The sequence below is a fragment of the Vidua macroura genome, chromosome 2 (assembly GCF_024509145.1).
Source record: "Vidua macroura isolate BioBank_ID:100142 chromosome 2, ASM2450914v1, whole genome shotgun sequence".
NCBI lineage: Eukaryota > Metazoa > Chordata > Aves > Passeriformes > Viduidae > Vidua > Vidua macroura.
Window position 1 is genome coordinate 74449805 of NC_071572.1, and position 18110 is coordinate 74467914.

At 46.9% G+C, this 18110-nt stretch overlaps 2 protein-coding genes and 1 gene segment (V, D, J or C); all 3 read right to left on the minus strand.

Annotated features, from left to right (window-relative positions):
- Positions 1 to 554: 554 nt before the first annotated feature.
- On the minus strand, positions 555 to 1904 carry LOC128803148 (T cell receptor beta variable 30-like). The segment is given in 3 exon segments: positions 555 to 639; positions 1118 to 1430; positions 1862 to 1904. Coding segments are annotated over 3 exon segments (441 nt in total).
- An 856-nt stretch (positions 1905 to 2760) lies between these two features.
- LOC128803149 (uncharacterized) lies at positions 2761 to 5870 on the minus strand. The gene is made up of 3 exons (XM_053969802.1): positions 5788 to 5870; positions 4988 to 5373; positions 2761 to 3063 (listed from the first exon to the last, which is right to left on the minus strand). Exons 1-3 carry the CDS (start codon positions 5828 to 5830, stop codon positions 2761 to 2763), a joined length of 732 nt encoding a protein of 243 aa, XP_053825777.1. The 5' UTR covers positions 5831 to 5870.
- Positions 5871 to 7637: 1767 nt separating this feature from the next.
- On the minus strand, positions 7638 to 10814 carry LOC128803584 (trypsin I-P1-like). The gene is made up of 5 exons (XM_053970704.1): positions 10775 to 10814; positions 9909 to 10077; positions 9054 to 9307; positions 8290 to 8426; positions 7638 to 7893 (listed from the first exon to the last, which is right to left on the minus strand). Exons 1-5 carry the CDS (start codon positions 10812 to 10814, stop codon positions 7744 to 7746), a joined length of 750 nt encoding a protein of 249 aa, XP_053826679.1. The 3' UTR covers positions 7638 to 7743.
- Between the last annotated feature and the right edge of the window lie 7296 nt (positions 10815 to 18110).

Consider the following 18110-nt stretch of genomic DNA (forward strand, 5'->3'; position numbering starts at 1 on the left):
TTATCTTAAGTTTCGTTTCTCTCTCTTTTCCTTTTTATTTACTCCAATTATTGCTCTGTTTGGATCTCAACCTGTAAGTTCTACCAGGGGAAGGGTGTAGTGAGTGAGTGGCTGTAACACGTAGTGGCTGACTGGGCTTAAACCACAAGAGCTTGAGCACCAGACAGCAGCTCGTGTGCCCACAGCTATGGCATGTGCTGCAGCTCCCCTGACCAAGGCTGTGCTTCACACTCCAGGAAGGAATTTCCAGCTTCTGTTCTTGATGGATGATGAAAAATTAGGTGAGGATTCCCCCAGACCTTTGCTCTCTGTTTTAAACTGGAGAGAAAGAGGAATAAGCAAGTCAGGGCAGCCCTCGTGACTTTCAGCAAGCAGCAGGAGATGTGGTGGACGGGCCAGACCAGATGCTTGAAAACACCAACCATCCCTGCTGAAAACTCCACTCGGACTTCTTCCTCCCGGTCCTTGTCCTGGTCACCAGGGACATTCCATAGCTAACCGGGGCAGTCTCCTGCTGTGGGCAGGGACAATTCTCAAACATCAGAGTGTGCAGGTCACAGGGTAGTGGTGTAACTTGGGCTGTGTGCCGATTCCCTGGAGACCACTGGGGCCAAGCACCTGTGGGCCTTGTCTTTCCAGCTGGTGGAGAGGGAAAACACAGCGTGAACTATTCCACATCCTGCTTCCCACACCATGAATTGATGGAACAGATTGTAAGGAAGGAGTGATGGATGAGGAAGGAAGGAGGAAATGGGAATGGACCAGGTAGAAGACAGAGAGGAAAGTCAGGGACACAGACAGAAAAACATGAAAAGAGGAAAGTGAGAAGCAGTCTGTGAATGGCAGAAAAATGAGGTGAGACAGTGAGGACAAGAAGAAAGCAGAGTCAGAAGGTGATTCAGAGATGGGAAAGAACAGAAAAGCAGCTAGAGACCATGCTAAAGACAGACAGATGGACAGACAGGTGGACAGATGGACAGATAGACAGACATACACTGTATTTCTTGAAGATCTGGAGGGTAGGTAAGGAAATGGGGTTCCGTCAAACACAGGGCTCAGTGTGTGCTGGTGGCAAACGGATCCATGTTTGCCTGGAAAGGTTTGTGCTATGCTGCACCTGCCTTTGAGTCTCTGTGGATCTTGTTCAGCACAGAAATATGTGCCTGTGTCATTGAGCAGGGCATGCTCTATCTTCACAGATAAATGGTTGTTCCTAGTCCCATTACTCTGGAAGCGATTTTTGAATTCTTTCTCAATATCTGCTTTGCCACCTTCCACTGAATATACAACCAACTGCATACTGGCATCCTTCTCCACAGGTAACTTGTACCAGTACATGGTCTTGACAACATTCCCCAATCCAGAACATTCCAGAGTCACGGTGTCTCCCACTCGGACGACAGTATCTGGGGATTGCTGAAGGGCCCAGCCTGGAAAGACAGGAGATGAAAGGTGGAAAGTGAAATGCATTGAACAAGAGAAAAATACACATCCTTGAAGCATGAATAGAATGCCACTAGGATATCAGAAAGCTATGGGACAGTGCCGTCTTTCTCTGAAAAATGATACATATTATGAAGAAACCCCCACCAAACCAGCTTCAAATGCAACAGCAAATATGTTTGGAGAAGAAATGACTTTGATACTGTTAAGCAAAATATTAAAAAGGGCAGGAAACACCAAATTTTCAGTCTTCCAGACTTTCCTGATCCAATAGCTAGTGGAAAGGCTCACCCGGTTCATTGCCCACCTTCCCCCCTGGAAGCCTTGGGAAAGGGGCACTGCCAGGAAGTGGGAGCACAGCTGAGGATGCGGCAGCAGCTCCAGTGCAGCTGCTCAAGAGGAAGGGAAGCCCACTTACCCACAGGGAGCAGCATGGCCACAAGGAACCACTGGAAATCCATAGAGAAAATCCCCTCCTTCCAGCAACTTGCTCCTGGTGACAGCACAGACACAGAGATGTGTAAAGAGGAGAGGTGGAGAGGAAGAGCTACGTCTCTCTGTGGTTGGGCAGGGGAGTGAGCGGGAGTCTGAAATGTCACAAGGCTGTTGGCTGTCCAGGAACGGTGGGGAATGACACCTGCAGGCAGTCATGAGGTGCTGGTACTCTGCTGCTCCGGCTCCCTGCTGCATGTGAACATGGCTGTGCAAGAGTAGGTGGGATTTCAGTAGGTGGCATAGTTCAGAGCTATCACGGAGCAGGATGGGGCTGTGTGGCAGCCTGAGCGTGTGCACAGGGATGCACAAAATGGCAGAAATTGATGGGAAGAGAAGGAGATCTCAGGAATGCATATTTGTGTCTGTGTCCCGCTATTTGTCTTCTCCTCCCTAGCCACCCTCACACTCACAGACTCCCAGCCCTGCAAGCTGCAATGTGGAATCACTGCTTGTCTGAGTCAGGTCTGACGTGATATCCAGGAGTGGGAATGGCTGCTGACCTGCCAAACGGGTGTCTCTTGGAGCCTGGCAGAGAATACTCCTGTAACGGGTCTCCTGTGACTCTAAAGGGGGATCTTAAGGAGAGAACAGGCTGCCTTGCTTCCACAATGGGACTGCCCCTTGAGAGCCTGCACCTCAGAAGGATCTCTGAGGAGAAGGCTGTGCCCCACAGGATGTGCTGCTACACACTGACCTTCTCCATGCCAGAGAAGAACGGATACGCTCTCTGCCTCTTTATTGCAGCACTCTGCAATAGAGCACCAGGACACAAATGGACAAAGCTGGAGAAAACCATGTCCTCTTGACTGCACACAGCCTTGTTCACCTGCCCAAGGCAGTGGGACATCCCTGTAGGCAGGAAGAGACACTCGTACTTTCTGCGCACTGAGTTTGGGCACAGAGGTCTGACGGAGACTCTGTACATCCGTGCTGTGCTGTGAGCATGGCAGTGTGAGGCTGGCCCATACAGGACATCAAGTGATCCAGTTGCTCAAGGCTGTCCTGGGTTTTGCAGATGTAGCCTTGTGTCCTGTCAGCAGAGGAGAGCAGCAATGCATCCAGCTTTTCCCAAGACCTCTGCTGCAGTTCTGAGCGTGTCCCATTGCATTCAATTCCCCAAGCTGCCTAGAAAGATTCAGGGAAGACCCCAGATTCCTCCACAGAAGTGGGAGAAAAAAGCAAAGAGATTGGGCGACTCTTTGTAAAAACCCCAAATCCTCACACCACGAGCAGCACTCCAGCAGAGAGGAGGCCATGCCTGATGTCTCCATGCAATAGGTCTCCAATGGCTTGGGGTGTACAGAGGGCAGGGCAGTGTAGAGGGAGTCTTGCAGAAAACATAATACTTGAGGAGTTAGTGATGTTGAACAGGCATGGCTGCTATGGGGGGGGCCTGTGTTGAGGTCCTGAGAAGCTTGGACATTAGCATGGGGATCTGCAGGGTGGGAACCACCTGGATTGCCCCATGCAGACCTGTGCTGTGCAGGGGTGTGTGTTATGCAGGACAGAACCATGGGATGGGCCAGCTGAGAAGGGACCTCAGGGGGTCACTGCTCCAAACTCTCTGCTCAAGCAGAGTCATCCCAGAGCACATGGCACAGAATTGTATCCAGATTGTTCTGGGATATCTCCCAATAGACTCCACAACTTCTTTGGGCAATCTGCTCCAGTGCACCATCACTCACATTGCAAAGCTCTGACCTTAAATTCAGGTGGAACTTCTGTGCATCATTTCCTGCCCATTGCCTTTTGACCTAGTGCTTGGTATGACAGTGAAGAACCTGGCTCCACCTCTTGGGACCCTCCCTTCAGATACTTGTAGACATTGACGAGGTGGCCACTTAGTTGTTCCTTCTCAAGGCAGAACAGGCCCAGCACCCTCAGCCTTTGTGCACACTCCGCTCTACAAATCATCTACTAGTAGGTGCTCCACTCTACTAATCATCATTCATCTCCCCTCTTGAACATTCTCCAGGAGCTCCATCTCTCTTTTGTACCAAGGAGCCCAGAAATGGACACAACCCAGCAGATTTGCCTTACCAGGCCTGAGTGCAGCCTCGGCTCCCTCGCCCTGCTGACAATGCTCTTCCTAATGCATCCCAGGACACCACTGGCTTCTTGGAGACCATGATACATTGCTGGCTCATGGACAGCTTCTTGTCCACCAGGACCCCCAGGTCCTTCTCTGAAGAGCTACTCAGCAGCAGGTCAGCCCCCAGCCTGTGCTGGGACACAGGGATATTTTTCTACACCAGGAATTTCCGAAGGTTCCTCTCTGCACATTCCTCCAACCTGTCATGGCCCATCTGAAGGGCTGCACAGCCCTCTGGGTTATCATCAATTCCTCCTAACTTGCTGTTATCAGTGAAGTTCCTGAGGAGACTCTCTACCCCTTCCCTGATGAACAGAACACTCTAACCTGTTGGAAATGTCTATTAGCTGCACAGCTTGCTAACATAACTTGTAATTTTTGTAGTATGTTTGCTGAAGATAAAACTGTATGTGGATCAAGGGCTGGAAGGCAGGTCGATCCTGCCCCAGACACCACTCTACATGGAGGAGTTAGGGATTCACATAACACTTTACCTGAGTAAGCACAGGCTTGTGCTCTGCTGTTCATATTCCTTGGCCACAGAACAACCACAGACAAGTCGTTGTAACAGAGGAGCGTGTGGGCAGCTCCCACATGGTACTGGCTACTTCCACACCTGCCAGGCCTTGCCTTTATCTACAGGTGCACCAAGAACTTCCCACACAAGCACTTGATGAGTTTGACAGTGAGAATTATGAGCAGGGTTGACTGGAGTTAAGTAAGATGAAGTCAAAGGAGTGCAGAATGAAGACAGAAAAAAAGAAGGTAGGGATTGGAAGGGAGACAGAGAGGAGGAGAAGGGCTGAGAGAAGCAAGTGTAGTGCAATTAAGACTTAGAGGTAGAGGGAGGCCTGGAGTGGAAAGGGGAAAAAGCTGGACAAATAAATTGTCAGCATCTGGGAAGAGGAGGAAGGCAAGGCTAGGAAGCAGAGGAGCTAATGAGTGAGAAGTGATCACCCTGCCACATACAGCACCCACAGGGTGGAAAGCAGGTCCTGTATATGCAGGAAGAAGTTTGTGCTCAGCTCCCTGAGCAGTATCACCACTGTGCTCACCCTCAGCACAGTAGTATGTGCCAGAATCATTGAGAAAGGCATGTTCTATTGAGAGGGTGATTCTGTCTCCTTTTATTTTGCTGCTCTTGAAATGGCTCTCAAAACCCTTCTCCACCGCTGGGTTACCACCTTCTACTGCAGAAGCCAGTAGGGTCAGACTGGAATTCTTCTCTGAGGGCAGCATGAACCAGTACATAGCTGTGCTGGAGGATTTCTTCTTGGAACATTCCAGATTCACGGACTGGCCTTCTTTTATCACCATGTCTGGAGACCGTTCCAGGGCTAATACTGGAAAGGAAAAGTAGGAGCAGTGAGGAGAAGGAAAAAATGAGAAAAATTTGAACTAGGCACTGTGGGTTGGTAGGGAAAGGGTGGGTAGAACTAGGGCGGCCAAGGGAGCAGTTCAAGGCATGGGACAGCTCTTCAGATCAGCAGGTGAATTTCCAATCTCTCCTCAATAGGCAAGATGCATTCCTGGACAGTTTGGACCAGAACCAGGAACCATCTACGGGCTGCAGAAAGAATGACCAATTCTTAGATGGCCATTGCAGAAGATTCAGGGATTCCTGCCCAACACATTGACTGCTTTTCCACAATGTAGAAAGCTCTGCAGAAGGAAGCAATGCCAGAAACTGGCTACACAGCTGGGAGAGCAGCAGCGGGGTCAGTGGAGGTGCTCAGGGCTGCGTTGAGTTCACTTACCCAGAGGGGCCAGCATGGCCAAAAAGAACCAGCAGAGAACCATGGGGGAAATGCCCCTACCCTCTCAGCAACCTGCCTCTTGTGGCTGCCCAAAGATATGTGGAGTGGGAGCAGTGAGTGAGTGTGAGACATCTCGGGGTGGGGCCAGCCAAGAAATGAGAGAAGGCATTGGCTGGCTGGGAACCCTGGGGACTGACAGAGAGCATCTGTGCCATTGCCCCCTCTGCCCTGAGAATTGGCCTCTACAAGGAGTTTGGCAGGACCGAGCTTGTCCTCCAGTGGGGTGTAGAGGCTGCCGCTGGGATTCAGGCAGTGAGAGCACTGGGGTCTAGCAAGCAGCTGTACAGTGCAATTTCATTCACTCATGCTCTGCCAGGGGCTCCTCTGTGCTATTCTGCTCACAGGCTGAGGAGACCCAGGCCACTGCAGCCTCTGCACTGCGCCCTCAGGTGTTTCTGCTCTGAAGAAAATCCATGTGTCCTCTGCTCCACAAAGTTTGCATGGGATAGCTGGGGAACCCAATGGGCACCGAGATAAATAACATCTGGAACAGTGGCAAGAGTGAAAGGGACACAGGGAAGGAGTGACAGGCCTTTCTGTCAAGGCCTGACGAGGTCTGCTGGGAGCAGATTTCCCTCATTCTTCTCCTTCATGTGCCTAGAGATCTGCCTGACAATAGGGAAGGAGAAACAAGTGGAAATGGGTGAGGATCCCTGGTGGAACTTCTGTCTCATAATGCTGGGAAGGAGAAGGCTCGTGGGGTGTCACCCAATTTAGTGTTTCATTGAAGGAGAAGTTTCCATGGAAGTCCTGAGGAAACCTGTATGCAAGTGCTAAGCAGGAGGCAGGATTAACAGGTGGAGACTGTGGCAGTGCTGTGTTCTGAATTCACTATGAGAATAATGGTGATAACAGAGTTTTTGTTGTAGATAAGCACTGCTTACTCCAAACCCAAGACTTTACAGTGTCTCATGCTCTGCCGGAGAACAGGTGCACAAACAGCTGGAAGGGAGCATTTACAGGACAGCAGACCCAGACTGGCTAAAAGGCTATTTCCTCCCATTCAATGTGATGCTCAGTATGGAAACTGAGGGGAGCTGGCCAGGTGCCGCCTGTCACTGCTCAGGAATGGGCTGGGCGCAGGGTCAGTGAGTGGGGAGTATTGTGCATCACATGGATTTGCATTACTTTTATTTCTCTCTCTTTTCCTTTTTATTTACTCCCATTATTGCTCTGTTTGGATCTCAACCTGTAAGTTCTACCCTTTTTCCCATCCCACCAGAGGAAGGGGGTAGTGAGTGAGTGGCTGTAACACATAGTGGCTGACTGGACTTAAGCCACAAGAACTTGAGCTCCAGACAGGAGCTCTGTGTCCCCACATCTATGGCATGTGCTGCAGCTCCCCTGACCAAGGCTGTGCTTCACACTCCAGTAAGGAATTTCCAGCTTCTGTTCTTGATGGATTATGAAAATTTAGGTGAGCATCATATTCCTCTGAGCCCCTCCACTGTCCTTTGCATTGAGGATAATGAAATGTAGGTAATTCAGGGCAGCCCTTGTGTTTAGAAGCATGCAGCATCCTCCACAGTGAATGGACTAGAGTGCTACAGAAGGAGGAGGCAGAAGCCTGAACTGGCCTTTTCAAAGTGAGAAATGTGTAGTAACTGACATAAATGAAAGTTTTCAGAAACAACAGAAAATAACTGACGGAAAGTCTTCTAAAAATGAGTCTGTAAAGTTTTCCAGGACGCTTCCAGTTAAATATTAAGTACTTCCTCCTGTGTGGCATTCATTATCTATGTGCTCCATATAACAGCCTTTGGAAATTCCCAGACAAACAAAGCACCTAGTAGGGGTGCCTGAAAGTCTTTATTAATTTCTCATAATTTTTGCTTGTCCAGACACAAAAGAATAGAAATGATGATGAGAAAATACATGTCCCACCAAACAAGCATCTCAGTTGGAGGCAATGGTGGACTGGATCCAGGAGACGTAGTTGCAAACCTTGGTGTAAACTCCGGGATAGCCCTGCTGGGCACATCCAATACCCCAGGAGACAATGCCCTGGAGCTCTCCATTGCAGACCACAGGACCGCCGGAATCTCCCTGTGCACACAAAGGGTATGGATATTCAGCAAATGGCATCAGCCTAAGCAATGAGCCAGAGATCCCTGAGGTCACTGACTCTGGAGGAAGCCCCTCCCGGCGTACTCTGTACAAAAGTTCTACAAAAGCTGTTCCTCATTCACACTCTGCACCTGATGCTACCATGTCTGACTTGAGCTCCAAGGGCACCACAGCTAAGGACAAGTCAGCTGCCTGTTTTTGCTGGATGCAGTACTTAGCAAACTTTCCGGATACGTGTGCCTGAAGCCTCTGCTGTCATTCAAAAACTCCAAGTTACCAGTGCAGTGAGTATAGCTGACTCTGTAATGTGAAGACCTCTTCAGCTGGGAAAAGGCAGGAGAGAAATGACTGGGAAAGGAGAGGCAGATGATTTACCTGGCAGGAGTCTTTTCCTCCCTCCAGGAATCCTACACACATCATGTTCTTGGTAATTTGCCCAGGGTAGGCATCAGAGCAGTCGGCAGCAGAGAGGACCGGAGCCTTCAGGCACTGCAATTCGTCCGGGTAGTTGACTACAAAGAAATAGGGAAAGATGGTTGATGGCATTGCTGAGTCCTTTTCAGAGCTCAGAGAAGATCTTAGCAGAAAAGCAAATGATGGGCACCCTGTTCTAGCAGCCATCCTGCTTCCTGTCAACAGTAAGTACAGCATGGGACCCTTCTGCGGAGATTCGGAAGAAATTCTACCCATGGGCCCACCATTCTACACTGCAGCCACCTAAACTTTTCTGTACCTGGAAGTTCATCAGTTGGCAAGAGAGGGCCCTCTCTTGTGATACATACACTGGAAGAAACCTGAGCCTCAGGAAAACCATCCTCTCCCCTGGTGCAGGTTTAGATGTCATCAGTGGAATAGACACCACTCACCAGGCACATCTCTGACCATTGGTGTGAGAGAATGGATGTCTCTAGTAGAAATTCTAGATCCACAGTCCCAGACTTCACCCTTATTCTCAGAGAATTGACAACTCTGTTGACATTAGCTGAATCCACTGTGCAGTCCCTACATGGTTACGTCACTCAAAAAACCTGTCCCACAGCACTTCCCTGTGTTTTAGCCTGTCCTGTTGAGGGTTAATGGCCAGGTCTTAGAGACTGTCCTGGGCCCCAAGGGTCTGTACGTTCCCCCAGAGTACTCACTGCCACTGCTGAGAGTGTTGCCCCAGCCAGAGATCAGGCAGGTGGTGCCGGTGGCCACGCAGCTGGTAGGCAGAGCAATGGTTTGGACAGCTTTGTTGAGCGTGGCTGGGGTGGCCAGCTTGATGAGCATGATGTCATTGTCCAGGGTGTAGGGGCTGTAGCCAGAGTGGCGGATGACTTTAGCAGAGTTGATAAACTGCTGCGTGGATTCGGTGGCCTCCAGGTTAGATTTCCCGAGCTGCACTTGGATGCGACTGGAAAACAGAAGCCACAGCGTGTCCTTTACTGCTACGGCAGGTTGAGAGAAACCTCCCTGTCACTGAGTGCACTCGCTCTGACATCACTGCCACAGAAGCCTTCTGGGGCTGCGGATCTTTCTTGTCCTGCAGGGAGCCCTGGGGATCCACACTGAGATCTTAACCCACTCCTTGCATGGGTGGTGAATTTCTGCAGGTTTGTAAATACATGACAGCAGTTGAATACAGAGCAACACTAGATACAAATCTTCTGGGACAAAGCAAACAGCTCCAGCCTGACCTCAATCCTCTTCCTGGTCTCCGGGGAGAATGCCTTAGCAAGATTCATGCAATTGACAAGAAATCACAGCCCAGAATTCTCTGCTTGATTATCCCATTGTTATTTCAGAAAATGCTCTGCCTTCCCAGGAACATTTGCAGAAGAGGAAAACCCCTCAGGATGCCTCAGCCTGGCTTCCTGAATGATCCACCCATCCCTTGGCAGTCTCCGGTAAGTATGGAGGCACTTACATATTTCTGTCTCATGGCTCAGAATTCCTGCTAGAAGCAAACTGGAAGCCAGAAGTAGGTTATAGAAGGATGTAACTTTTCCACTCACGATTTGTAGCAGTGAGCAGCTGACAGGACCCACTGGCTGCTGATGAGGGAACCTCCACAGAAGTGATATCCAGAATTCAGGGACACCTGATAGGGCACAGAGTTCTTTGCACAGGTGTAGCCTCCCACAATCTTGTCATCATCATCTTCAGCAAAGGTGGGGAAGGCAACTGCGGGACAAGAAGTGCCATGTGTCAACAGCTGGCCTAAGGTAATGTGGCTGTAATCTGCCCTCTGACTGCCTGTCTGCAGCCCCTCACTTGTAGGCTCCCCCTCTATGGACACTCAGGGCAGCACTGGTGGGCAGCTCTAAGGCACGTGCATTTGCTGCACCCTCAAAGAAGGGGATCAGACTTACACTGGTGCCTGCAAGTAAAGCCCTGCTGGCTACTCCCTGAGGGAACATAGGGACACAGAAATGTTCTTGTTGGATCGGATCACGGGTGTGTCTTTCCCTAGATCCCATCCTCTGAAACAGTCAAGGGTTGACTGAGGGAAAAAGCAAAAGCAAGTGTGCAGTGATATTTTCTTGGAGCACCCACTGAGGGTCCAAACTTTTGCAGGTGCTTTAGAACTTCCTCGGCCAGAACTATTCCCTGTGCACTCCATAGTCCTGAAGAAGGAGGCAGCCTTTTTCTGAAGCTGTGGCCACATCTCCATAGCTAGGTCAGGAAGCCCTATGAAGGCATTCATTCCCCAGCTTGTGGCACAAAGCATTATGAACAGACAGAAGATGGAAGTTGCAGGAGTCTGACTTGTGCAAGTTAAAACTGGACTTGGCTTTCCCACAATAGGCTACCTTGCAGTTTTGCTCAGAAAATCAGCTTCCTATTAAATGACAGAAATAAAAATTAAAAATATACTCACCAGCCACCCCAATAAAGGCGAGAAGCAGCAGACACTTCATGGTCTTGATTCAACCTCAAACCCAGACTGGTTGACTGGACTTGGAAGCTGCTAGAAATATGTTTTTGGTGATGGTCTTATCTCTAGCCCAAGGTTTTCTCCAGACAAAAGGTACACAGTGGAAAATTTGAAGATCCAAATGTGGGCATTAGCAGGTATTGGTAGAATGTACAAATAACATACCCGTTAATCATAAACCTCTGCTAAGATAGAGAGCTATTTTAATTATTCTGTAAGGTAGCCTTCAATCTAAAAATACCTTTTGGCTTTGGATGATGTGTAGTTGATTGTCTGTCTCATTCTTATACACAGCACCTGTATAACAGGAATAACAACTCTCAAACCTCTTTCAGATTCCTCAGTGCTGATGGTATCTTCCTTTCAAATGCACATTTTTACCCAAAGTTGCGTATTTTAGGTAGTGGATAGAATGTTATATTGCATTTATTTGGGAAAAAAAAAAAAAAAGAAATCCAGCAAACCCAGTGATTAACTTTGTTCGGTTTATTTCTGCAAATTTCTTTTCTTGAATAATGTGTGGTTTTATCATATGCAACACAGTGTTTTGCTAAATAAAATCCCTCCATTGTAATTTCAAAAGGGAGGATAGAAAAACAATCCTGTGCCCTCCTCCCGCTTCCCAAGTTAAATAGTTCAAATGTGGGAATGCCCAGCATTTCCCTTTTCTAATTTCTCTCTGCTAACCTGTATTAAAATGTCTGCCTATGTACCAAACCATGCTTTTATTCATCTTTGGAATATTCTATTGACTGATTTTTGCCACACAAGAATTTCAGTACAATGCTGATGTTTATGAGTGTAATGTAGATGAGCAATAATCCTGTGAACACAAATAGTGAGATTTTCTGAAATCCCTCCCTGCTGGAGTGGGGATTTCTGTCATGACACAAAGTTTACTAAAGCTTAATGCTTTGCTGAATAATCATGTTCCTTCTCCAAGCAGCTGCCAACTTCATCATGTTAGCTCCTGAAAGACACAGGATTCTCTCCAGAGACATTGAAGAGAATCCTCTATGTTTGGACATGTTGGAATAGCTTGAGAGACTAAAGAGGAATACTCTTCCTTTCCATTTCTTGGTTAATTTTTTTATGGACCCTGGAGGACTGATACGCACTGTGTCACTGTCAGGAGGGAAATTTTCCTTCATGTTAAAGTACAAGTCCAAGGCCAGGGACTCCTCCAAGGTGGTACATGAATTCTGTTGGCCTTTAAACTGGTATTAATGCACAGCTTTCTTACAAGCATGTTTTATTCTGTGAAAGAAAGAGGAATTAGAAGCTTCCTGTGGGAAAGGAAAATGTCCATAATAGGACTAAGAGGGTCAAAAATTACCAAAGCTGTTCAATCCCATCATAACTAAGTGGATCAAGAAAAATTTCCAGTTTACTATAGTGTTTATTTTGAAATTTCTATTTCCTTTGTCCAAAACATGCCATTGGCATAGACAAGCGTTGTCATCAGATATGCTGCTGAACATTCCATAGACCCAGTGTAACCTTTTTTGCAGGCTCTTTCAAAGAACGCCCTCAAGGGTGTACATCTGTTGTTGCAAAGTTTCTCATTTCGTGTAGTAATGCTGCAGTAGAAAGCTGGTGGCTCCAGGGGTACAGAAAGGGGGAGGGATGGTGACTGAAGAGCACCTGCGTTAGGTATTATTAATGGACAAGCAATGGCAGCTTGTACTTCTAGAACTTCATGTTCCTAGTTGAAATATTTCAGTCAGCTGTATCATCACAGGACTCAAATAAAGGAAATATATTTGTCCAGGCTGATGCAAGATCCTGGGAAAGAGAAACCTGGTAAAACCATGGGCTGACAGAGATAAAGCTTCCTAGGAGCATAAATCAGGTTTCTGAGGGTAGTCCTTTTATACCTCACAGAACTTGGTGGTACAGGTTGCATTGATTCTCTCTTCCCACCTGTCTCCTTTCTGGGAGAAGCTGGTACATTCTCCAAAGCTTCTTATCATCCATCTTTGCACACCTGAACAAAACTGCTGTCACAGCCTCTTGCCTTGTTCTCTATGCCTGTATTTCTCTTTAACCTATGGCCACAATGCTTTTCTTTTATTTCTGCCCTTGCCAAAGGCATAGATTCTTAGTGTCCTAGAGAGAAAGAGGATGTAGGACATCATAGGGATTTATAAAATTGTGAGTGGCCTCGGAAGCCTGGGGAATGATGGATTGCTTATTGTCTCTTAGGGAGTAGCATGCAAAACTCGGTGGGGGTGGCTTGTTCAGAGAGCAAGCAAAGGACACTTCCTCTCTTTTAGGAAAGCTATGAAGTCCTTTCCACAGGTTTTTATGGATGCAAAACATTTACATAACCTCTGAAAGAGAAGGGACACATGGAAGAAAAATCCTAGGAGGGCTATGAGGTTGAAGGACATCCGATCCAATCTCCCTTGTCCCCTGGAATGGCCTGGTGTTGGAATGTTCCCTGCTACTACAGCCCAGCAAGAGACCAAAGATGATTACGTACCTCTCTGGACCCTCCCCCTTCTGCCAACCTGTCACTCGTCACCCAGAGAAGGAAAGTCAGGGTTGCTTAAATCCTGCAAAGGTTTGGAGAGTTACCCAAACTCATGCATTCATTTGATGCAGCAGAAGGTCTCCTAGGAGCATCTCAGCTCCTTTTGAGCAGCATGGGAAGGCACAGGTCAAGTCTGACCTGAGAAAGATATGTGTTAGAAGGTGGATTTATCTGACAGTGTTGCTGGGCTGTTCTTGTTCAGGTATATGTGGAAGTGGAGATAGGGCTTAAATGATGGGAACGCTTGCCCTAATGATTCTGAGTTATAAAGGGTTTGCTGGGGAAGTAAAATGCCTGTCTTTCCTGAGAAACATAAAGACTACTCAGAACACTGCTTTCCACACAAATTCTCTTCTCTCTCTCTGTCTCTCAGAAAGGATACCTAGACAGAGATGCTTATGTCTTCCTTCCCCTAAAGCTCATTTCTATATTGCTTGCATCATTATTTAAATCTGATCCAGACAGCAACGGATGGTGATGCACATTTTATTCTCCAGCCTTTGAGCAAAATTTCCCTGTGTCCTGGAAATTCTCCAGTTGCTTTGGTATAATTTCTTCCTGCACTCTTCTTGCTTCCAAGGCAGAGAAACCAGGCATCTAGAGAATGTGGCCAAGCAAGGCTGTAGCAGCCAAGGTACAGTCTCCAGTTTTGGTGGAGAAGGAACTGGGAAAGTAGGAGTGTTGCCACATTGTATCACAGTACAAGCTGGCTTGTACTGGGCAAATGAATTCAGCTACAGAGCCAGATCCATAAACTAGCCCCTGGGTTAACTGACAGGAACTTCAACCAATTATGTTCCTTCCTAAGCTGCAAGCAACACCACTGATAGTGGATAGGATTTGGGGTGTAGAAGATCAGACAAATGAGCTATCCAGACCGGGTTTTTCAAAAGCCCTTTATAAAGAAGAGCTGAAGAATAACCTCTCTCTGTTGCCACATGAACATCGAATGAGTGGTTCTCTTTGTCTCCAAGCAACTCCCCCCCACCGCCCCCTGCATTCACATAAGGGAGGGGGGAGACAGGAAGGGAGGGAAGGGAGGAAGGGAGGGAAGGGGGGAAGGGAGGGAGGGAGGGAGGGAGGGAGGGAGGGAGGGAGGAAGGAAGGAAGGAAGGAAGGAAGGAAGGAAGGAAGGAAGGAAGGAAGGAAGGAAGGAAGGAAGGAAGGAAGGAAGGAAGGAAGGAAGGAAGGAAGGAAGGAAGGAAGGAAGGAAGGAAGGAAGGAAGGAAGGAAGGAAGGAAGGAAGGAAGGAAGGAAGGAAGGAAGGAAGGAAGGAAGGAAGGAAGGAAGGAAGGAAGGAAGGAAGGAAGGAAGGAAGGAAGGAAGGAAGGAAGGAAGGAAGGAAGGAAGGAAGGAAGGAAGTTCCTCCCTATATTGGCTCTGCAAGGAGAAAAGGAAAGCATGTAATTATTAATAGTTCCCAATAGGTGGCTCCCAAAACATAGAGGTGACAGCAATGCTGAGCACACAGATTAGATTAGTTTAAAGACTAGGAATTCTATCGTATCATAAGCTGATAAAAATGAATGCTTTTTTTTTTTTTTTTTTTGCTTTTTTTTTTTTTTTTGTAAATATGCAAAAATTATTTTGTTTCATTGCCCTTTGGTCAGATCTGTAGTTATCTCAACCCTTCATGCCCCACACTGGCACCAAAAAAGAATCATTATGCTTTAACCGCAGCCAGCAACTAGGTACAATGCAGCTGCTCACTCACTCCCTCACTTCCAATCCTCCAGCTGGATGGGGAGAAGAATCAGGGGAAAAAAAAAAAACAAAAACCTTTGTGGCTTGAGATGAAAACTGTTTCATTCTTAAGAAAAAAGTATAACAATAACAGAAAAGAAAACACCAAAAAAACCAAGTGCAATTGCTTACTACCTGCTGAGCGATGCTCAGCCTGTGTCTGGGCAGTGATTAGTTCTGTCTGCCCAACTCCTCCCAGTTTGCATTCTAAGGATGACGTTCTGTGGTGTGGAATATCCTGATGGCCAGTTAGAGTCAGTTCTCCCGGCTATGCTCCCCCCATGTTCACCTTCTTGCTGGTAGAGCATGGAAAGCTGAAATGTCCTTGATGTGGAGTAAGCACTACATAGGAATGACCAAAACATCAGGGTGTTATCAATATTATCCTCATATTGAAAACATAGTGCTGTACTAACTACTAAGAAGAAAATTAACTCTATGCCAGGCAAAATAAGAGCAGTCACCTCCTCCATCTCCTCCCTCATCTTCTCCAAATCTTCCAACATTTTCTTTCATTGCCTCCTCCTTCCTTTCTGCTGCCCCCTTCTTCTACTTCCTTATTCTATTCTACCTCTTCTGTCTCCTCCTCCTTTTCTTCTTACACCACCTTCTACCACTTTCATCCTCTGCTTTCTTCTGTGGCCTTCTCACACTGCCTTGTTCCATCACCTCCTACTCTTTTTCCAGCACCTTCTTCCATCAAGTCTTCCATCTGGGTTTTTGCTGCCTTCTTCTGAGACTTTATTCCACCACCTTCTCCATTCCCTCTGCCTTCTTTTCCTCTGCCATCTTCTTTTGTCACCTGTACCATCACACCCTCCTTTTCTTCCACCACATTTTTCTGGTGTCTTCTTCCATCACTTACCTCGTCACATTCTTCATCACTTCCTTCGTTCCTAATTCCAGCACCTTCTTCCATTGCCTTCTTTCACATCCTCCTTTTTCTCTTCTTCCAATGTCTTCTGCCACCTTCCTTCATTGCCTTGTCTGTAGCCTTCTCCTTCTCTTCTTACAATATTTTTTCTTTGCCTCCTCCATTTCCTTCTTCTTTATTCTGTGGCTTTTTTCCTCTGTCTTTTTTTGTTTCCTCCACCATTGCCTCCTCCTTCTATTTTTCTGCCAGCTTCTGTTGCCTTCATCTGCCACAGCCACCTTCCAACGCAAAATGCCTTCCTTCTGCCACCTCCACCTTCTTCTGTCTTCTTCCACCACCATTTTTTGAAGGCTCCTTCCACCACTGCTGGCTTCATGCGCCGCCTGTCTCTGCTGTCTTCCTCCACTGCTTTCTGCTACCACCAGCTCCTGTCAGTGCAGTCTGCTGTCACATTTTATCACTGCCTCCTGTTGCTGCCTTCTGCCACCTCCCACTGCTGCCACCTTCCACTGCTGAATTAATCAGCCACTGCCTCCATATGCTGAAGCTGCCTCCTGTCTCACTGCCTTTACCACTGCATTTCACCACCACACCATTCCATGACTTCCACCCTTTGGCCTCTGCCACCTTCCACTCCCTCCACCTTCTCTTATTCACCACCTTCTTCCAGCTTCTTCTGTCACCTACTCTGTCATCTCATTCACCATCTTCTTCTCTTCTACCACCTTCTTCTGCTTCCTTTCCTACATCACTTCCTCTGTCACCTCCTCCTTCTCTGCTTCTGCTGCAGCCCTTTGGAACTTCTTTTGTCACCTTCTCCATTGCCTCCTCCTTCTTTTCCTCTATGGCTTTCTGCTGCCCATTGCCACTCCTTGCTTCTGCCAGCTTTTCCACCATTTCCTCCTTTTCTTCTGCATTTCCAAGATATCCTAATGAAACTGTAATTGGCAAGCCCAAAAATTGTAACTGTAGTTGTTAATGACTGTATAGGAATGTCTGTATCAGCTCATTGGCAAATGATTACATTGGAAAACTTATATTTTTAATTATACCTATGAGAGAAGTGTTGCATTTTAACAGCATAAAGAAAATGGGTTTTTTTCCCTAGAATATTGCTCAATGGTACACATCTTAACTCTGCCTCTAACAGTATTCTTGTACTATTCCACTGATCCTTGAGTAAATAACAGTACCCTTCAATATATTTATCTTCCTGCCTTTTTTGTGTGTCTTAGCTATACATACTGGAGACCTTCAGACAGGGACACTTTACATTAGTTATTTTCACTTTGCCCAGCATGAAAGAAATACAATGGGATGTTTATAGCAAAAAGTAGTACTGAAGTGTCATATCCAGTTTAAATGTCTATATACTTTGTGTTCTTTGACAATCAAGAGACGATTTCATAGAATCACAGAATATTTTTTGCCTGAAGGAACATCCACGGGGTGGAGGTCTGTGGTCCAACCTCCAACTTAAGTAATTCCAGTTTGTAACCTAAAAGAGGTTGCTTAGGGACTTACCCATCTGAGAATTGGAAACCTCCAAGGAGGGAGATTCTACAATCTTTCTGTGGACTTTCTGTTCTGGCACAGTAGGACCCTCAAGGGCAAATTCTTCTCATTTTGTTCCTGCAACCCATAACCATTCCAACTTGTCATTATGGCATGCACTCTCTCTATTTCCCTACATCTGCCTTTTTTGGTAGTGAAAGGTTGGAATTACACCTCCCCTAGACCCACCTGCCCTTAGCTTTCTTCTCTCCAAGCCAAAGAATAGCAAGTCTTTTGTTTTTTCTTGTATGTCATGTGCCATCTAATCATCTTGGACACTAATCAACTTGTTGGCCATCTGCTGGAAATTCTCAGGTATTTAACACTACTTTTGCATGGAGGGGAAGGTGTGAACAAAATTGGACTTTATTCAGCCCTTTACAATAGTCAGCTCTCCATAAGGAGCAGAAGGGGTTTGTCATCAAAGTCAGTAACACAGATCATGCAGAAAATGGACAAAAATGCTTTTTGTTAATGACACAGTAGATGTACTATTGACCTAGCAATGATAAAGAGTCTATGATCCATCTTGCCCTTAATTATCAAAAGGACGGATAATTTTTCCACTAGTT

Coding starts and splice junctions, on each gene's coding strand:
- LOC128803149 (XM_053969802.1), bottom strand. CDS start 5,830: ATGGTTCTCTGCTGGTTCTTTTTGGCCATGCTGGCCCCTCTGG. Junction 5,374..5,787: donor GGCCATGCTGGCCCCTCTGG/GTAAGTGAACTC, acceptor TTTCCTTTCCAG/TATTAGCCCTGGAACGGTCT. Junction 3,064..4,987: donor TGGGTGCTGTATGTGGCAGG/GTGATCACTTCT, acceptor GAATCTTTCTAG/GCAGCTTGGGGAATTGAATG.
- LOC128803584 (XM_053970704.1), bottom strand. CDS start 10,814: ATGAAGTGTCTGCTGCTTCTCGCCTTTATTGGGGTGGCTG. Junction 10,078..10,774: donor CGCCTTTATTGGGGTGGCTG/GTGAGTATATTT, acceptor CTTGTCCCGCAG/TTGCCTTCCCCACCTTTGCT. Junction 8,427..9,053: donor CAACACTCTCAGCAGTGGCA/GTGAGTACTCTG, acceptor ATTTCTTTGTAG/TCAACTACCCGGACGAATTG.